Here is a 5,396-nt window from a genome sequence, read left to right as displayed (position 1 = left end):
TCAGCAGTTCATGTTGTTTATTTGGGAGGGTGGTATATGCTTCCTATTCTGGCTCTTGTGCTGAGAATTTGTGACAAAAAGCAACTCAAATGACTTTTCTGGTTCCTTTCTCCCCCTTAAAGATGAAGTTAGTGTTTGTAAGCATAGACAGAGATGTTTAATTTGTAAGTAGATGGATATATGTAATGACTCTTCTACAGATAAGCATAGATACTGAGCCTGCCTTCATCTTCACAGTAAAGGTCAATGCAGTGTGTAGAGTCACTGCTTTCTTTTTTTTTTTTTTTTTTCAGATTTTTATTGCATTTGGAGAACTGTTTTTATCTGTAAACTGGGCTGTTGTGACAGACATACTGTTGGTAAGTACCTGTGAAACTGTTACCTTAAGTTTTTCAGCTTTTCCCAACATAATATTGTTCAGGAGCCTGTATCTTGGTGGCCAGAAGGACCTCTGCCTTCTAGGAGAAGGGTGAACTCTTACTAGGTACACTTCTTGGTACACTGCTGAGATGAGGGATGTAAACACGTGCCACCATGTGCTGCTGTGCAAAGCTGCCAGTGGCAGTAGAGCTGTGGTGGTGCAGTAGTCCAAGCTCACTGTAAGCCCAGAAAGCATGTGGGCTGCTTTGGATGAAACTCCCACAGGTGGAACTGTATTGCTTCTGGTACCCACACCAGTTTTGATTTGCTGTGTTGCTGGATGTCTGCCAGAAAATGGTCTGCAGCAGGAAGAAGGTCACCTTCTGTCTGTAATCAGAGATTCTCTAATTGTGCTCCAAAGATGATCCAAATGAGGCAAAGTCAATATTCTGTAAACTACAGTTAGTGAATCTGTTACAGTTCATCATTCTGTGAACTATTAGCAAGTTCCCTTAGTCCAGAATGCAGTGCAGATAAATTCCAACACTTGCAGGTCAGATCACAAGCAGTGCTACACTGCCAAAGCACCAGGCAAGCAGCAATGCCTGGGAGACTCTTGGAGACTCCAGTCTAGTTATCAACGAGGAGCTATTAATTTATTATTGCAAAGGCTTTTAGGATGAGTAATTTTTTTATGTACTTGAGTTTATAGTCAAAGGAAAAATATGGAAACCTCTGGTTTCTGCTGTAGCTCCACAGTCACTAATGAGTGTCTGTGTAAAACACAGGACAGATACTGCTACTATCACTAAATGATGCAGATTGTCACAGTCTTATGAAAAAGTGGATGTGACTTTTTTAAAAAAAAAATCCATAATGTGAACAAGCTAAATGTAGTTTATCAGTCAAATAAGCAAGGAAAGAGTCTACCTGGTTCATATCTAGTAATCAGACTGCAGAAAGCTGATTTAAGCACCAAAGCCAGACCTATTAAAATAGTTGAGAATCCTTTTGTTGCTACTCCTGGACATAAGACAAAGTATTTGAATTGGCACTATCCTTTTCTACACAGAGTAGAGGAATGTATCACAGATGAGACCCAGACTCTCTACTTTGGGTCTTCTGTGGGACCACTGTGTTGCAGAACACTGGGTATGACTGTAACTCAAACATTTCAAGCAGGATGCTGCCTAAGAGAGAGAGACTGCTGAGTGTGGCACAGGCAAAATGCTGATGTACTCGTAGAGATAGAAGGCAAGGTAGGGAAATTGTGTAGAGGCATCAGGACAGGGGAGAGAAGACACAGAGGTAAAGGCAAAGCAGAACAGAAATGTCTGGCTGTTTCCCATGCTCAGGCTAATGGTGGAAAACCAGTAGCTGGAGAGAGCTTAAGCAAGAGTCACGTGAGCATTTGCCAATTTTTTGTCACTGTTTTTCATTCTAAGGGAGCTCAAATCTATTTGCAGATTGCTACTGCAAACTCCACTGTCATAATAAATCATCTAATGAACCCCAGTGAATGCATTATATAAGTAGCACAACAGGCAGTGATTCACAATAACATGTCAAAAGAGTTTAGGACAGTAAAGAAAACTTGCAGCCTGTGGCTCACGTGGAACACAGTTGACTACAAGGTTGTCACCATGGCTTGCTACCACAGGAGCTGAAAATCTACAGCTGGGATGGCTGTCACTGGGGTCTTAGTTGCTCAGGTATACAACTTGCTTGATATTCCTAACAGCTCACTGAAAACAAGTGGTAAAAAAGCTAAGCAGAGATAAAAATCTCTCTATTATGGCTGTCCTTGTGAAAGGATGTGAAAGCATATGGCTAAATGCTGAGCCCTGCCTAGTGACAAAAGGGACTGATTGTGAAGCAATATAGAACTCCCCTTCCACTGTCTGGACCTTGCCTTGTTGACATGAGCCTGTTCATCCTCAAACCTCATAGCCTGAAGAGTCCTTCTCTGCATTCTGTTGGAGATGAAGGAGTGAAACTACTTATATTTAATGGTTCTTCAACAGAGTGCTGCTGGTGCTGCCTATTGCATTATGTTCTCAAGTTACTCTCTCATGGTGCTGCTCTCCACACCTCAGTTTTCTGCACTCTGGAATTTTAATTAGAAAAATAAAATTTGCAGTTGGCATTAGTGAATTGGTTGCCTGCTTAAAACCTCAGCCTGCAGCAAGAGGGTTTTGTTTCTGTTGTGACTCTCAAATGGTCAGAAGCAGTTATCCTTTGAGATGAGACCTGTAGTCTTGCAGCAGTCAACAGCTGCAGAAAAACCATTGCTGGCCCAAGCTGAAATTTTCTGTTACTTCCATTTCAGTTTATTTTGAAATAACTGGGTTTTTGCAACAGAACCAAGTATTCTTTTTATGTTAGCTGAGGCACCACTGAAGGATTTTAAAGACGTTTCTCAACTTACTTTTAACTCCTACATTTTTATTTTAACTCTCTGTCATTGTTAAAGGGGAAGGTGACATCATTGAGTTAGATACTGTGGATATATGATGGGGAAAGTAAGCAGGTGATCACTGTCAGCTCTTCAATTCCTTTCTGAACCCAAGCTGCAGAGTCTTCAGGAATCTCCTTTCATTCAGCTCAATCACTCAGGTCTTGGCTGGCTTAGGGAATGCTGCATCACATTGCAGCCTGCAGGAAGGCTATTGGGAGTGTCATTGCCATACAACCATGTAAAACCAGAAGAGGATGAAGATGCTGTCTCCCAAGTGACTTGACACCTCTCATTTGTATTTACCTTAGAATATTTTTGGTTTAGGTACAAGCAATATTGCATCAACTGGCAGCAAGTGGGAAGGTGAAAAGTTTGGCAGAGCAGAGCTCTGTAGGGGTGTGTTCTCCCTAGGAGCAGACATTCAGTGTGTTACCATGAACGTGTTTCAGGTTGAATCTGTGGAATTCTAAATGTTATTAATTGTTTTATCAGAAAAATGATGGAATTTGGCTGAAGTTGTGAAGTCTGCTCATTCAGTGGCAATCTTACCTGGGAGTTGTGTTTCATCCTGCTGGAAACCCATGGGTTCAGTGTATGACTGCTATTACATTGACTGAAGGGTACCATAGATAAAAACAGCAATTTCTCTTTTTACATTGTTTCCCATGTGAACTGGTAGGATTTCTGATAACGTGGCTGGATTTTTCAGTGCATGTTCTTATTTTGCAATGAAAATGACTTTTCTTTCTTCCTACATGGCACTAGTAGCCAGACAATGTAGCTAGGAATTCATTTATCCTACAACCTGTGGAGCTGAAGACAAAGGAAGATGCTGACTGAATGATAAGGACTTTCTTCCTTTGTGGCTAGTACATCAGGATGCATTGCATGTAGCAACCTTTGTGCCTCTTGTTCAGCTGTAAACATGAGAGTACCCCCTGTACAACTACAGTGTGATGTGCAAGTGGAGAAGTGCTGTAGCTGCCCTGCTTACAACGCTGCCTTACTGGGAGGCTGTACTTGGAGTGGCCCTTATGGAATGTGTTTGCCACCTGTGAGGCAATGGGACTCTGTCTTTTAGGTTTTTGGCAGTTAATCATGTAGGAGATCCTGGAACTGGAAGCTGATATGGGGTTTGGGAAGGTTACCAGCATGTCCCTGTCTTTGTGCCCTGGGAGGCACAGGAGCATTTACCAGCCTGTCTGTTCCATCTGCTTTTTCAGCTGACAGCTCTGTCACATAGTCTGCAGCAGGACCTCTAAAACCTCCAGAGGCAGCACGACAGGGCTTGCAGACTCTCCCTGGGGCACTCTTCTTACCTGTGGAGGCATCTGGGCTGGGATCTCCTGGGAGATGGCAGTGTGTAGGGTGTCATCTGCAGCACTGGCACAGGGTGGGTAAGTGGGCAGTTGCTGTGGCCAGGCAGGATTCTCTGGCTATTTCAAAGCCCCTGTGGGGGGGAGTGGATGGTTTCTTCTTTTCTTGTGAATCCTGCAGTGCCTTGAGCCCTTGCATATGGCTTCCATTGTGCAGCAGAACCTGAATAATAGCACAGGCAGAGTTTGTGTGAGTCTCATAACTGTAGGAAACATCCTATCCTTTTCTTCCATTTTTCTTGTTACAGCTCTGTTCCATGTGTCTCTTGTAGTTACAGATAGGAGGTGTTAAATAAATGTGGTAAGGAAGTGGTGCAGGGCACTGGGAGAGCTAAAGTGCATTTACCTTTTCTCATGCCTGCAAAGCCCACAATCTATTATGTGCATAACAATATGTGATTTTGATTTCTCAAACACAGCCTGTCATTATCAATAAAAAAGAAATACAAGTCTAGGACAAATGACATGATATCCTTGGACAGCCAAGAACTGACAGTCTCCAGTCTAGTACAGTCTGTCATAGCAAGGTCTGCTGGCCAAGCTCAGTTTCCTGCTTAGTTTCTTTATCTCTCCTTCTGTACAAGAGCCTGTTCCCAAAGTGCAGAAGCTCAACTGGTACTACAGGCAGGCTCTGAGAGAAAACAAAACCTGGGCAAACTGACTGCCCCCATGCTAGGCCAAACTGAGCCATGACCACAATGAGGAGGAGCTGTTGGACTGCTCCACCATCCTATGGATGACAAGGATTTCAGCTGCCAGAGCAGCCAGTGTCATGAGACTCAGTTCTGACACTGGCAGGGGACTGGCTGAGTGTGACAGCAACATGACATAAAAGTGGTTTTCTGTAACTCTGAAGAGATCTCCAAGACATCTCTCTTTTAATATTTATTATTGTTGAAGGACTCTAGCTAAATATTCCAAATGAAAAATAAATGTTCCATCCGTGGCTAGAAATATCTACTTTGGAGAGACCAGGAATGAAAAGAGATACAAGCTGGCTCTTTGTGTACAAAGTAAGGAAGGAGGTTGTGTCTTAATAAAACTGCACTGTGTAGAGTACTCTTACTGGGTGCAAAGATCCTGTTTTAAGATTTGTGTATCCAAGTTTGTGGCCATTTCTGGCTAAAAGAGGCACTGCCAATGTGGACTGGTTCCTTACTGAAACTGGTTGCAATATGGGGTAAACAGGAGCAAAAGGCTCC

At 42.9% G+C, this 5,396-nt stretch overlaps 1 protein-coding gene across 1 annotated transcript in view; it reads left to right on the top strand.

Annotated features, from left to right (window-relative positions):
• Positions 1 to 5,396, top strand: part of LOC103768525 (protein spinster homolog 3-like) — a 31,888-nt gene that overhangs the window by 20,816 nt on the left and 5,676 nt on the right. The window contains exon 9 of the mRNA XM_008935667.1: positions 294 to 359. Coding sequence (XP_008933915.1) covers positions 294 to 359 — 66 coding nt within the window. The remainder of the gene's footprint in view (positions 1 to 293; positions 360 to 5,396) is intronic.

Source organism: Merops nubicus, unplaced genomic scaffold (assembly GCF_000691845.1).
Source record: "Merops nubicus isolate BGI_N331 unplaced genomic scaffold, ASM69184v1 scaffold7392, whole genome shotgun sequence".
NCBI lineage: Eukaryota > Metazoa > Chordata > Aves > Coraciiformes > Meropidae > Merops > Merops nubicus.
This window is presented reverse-complemented; position numbering and strand designations above follow the sequence as displayed.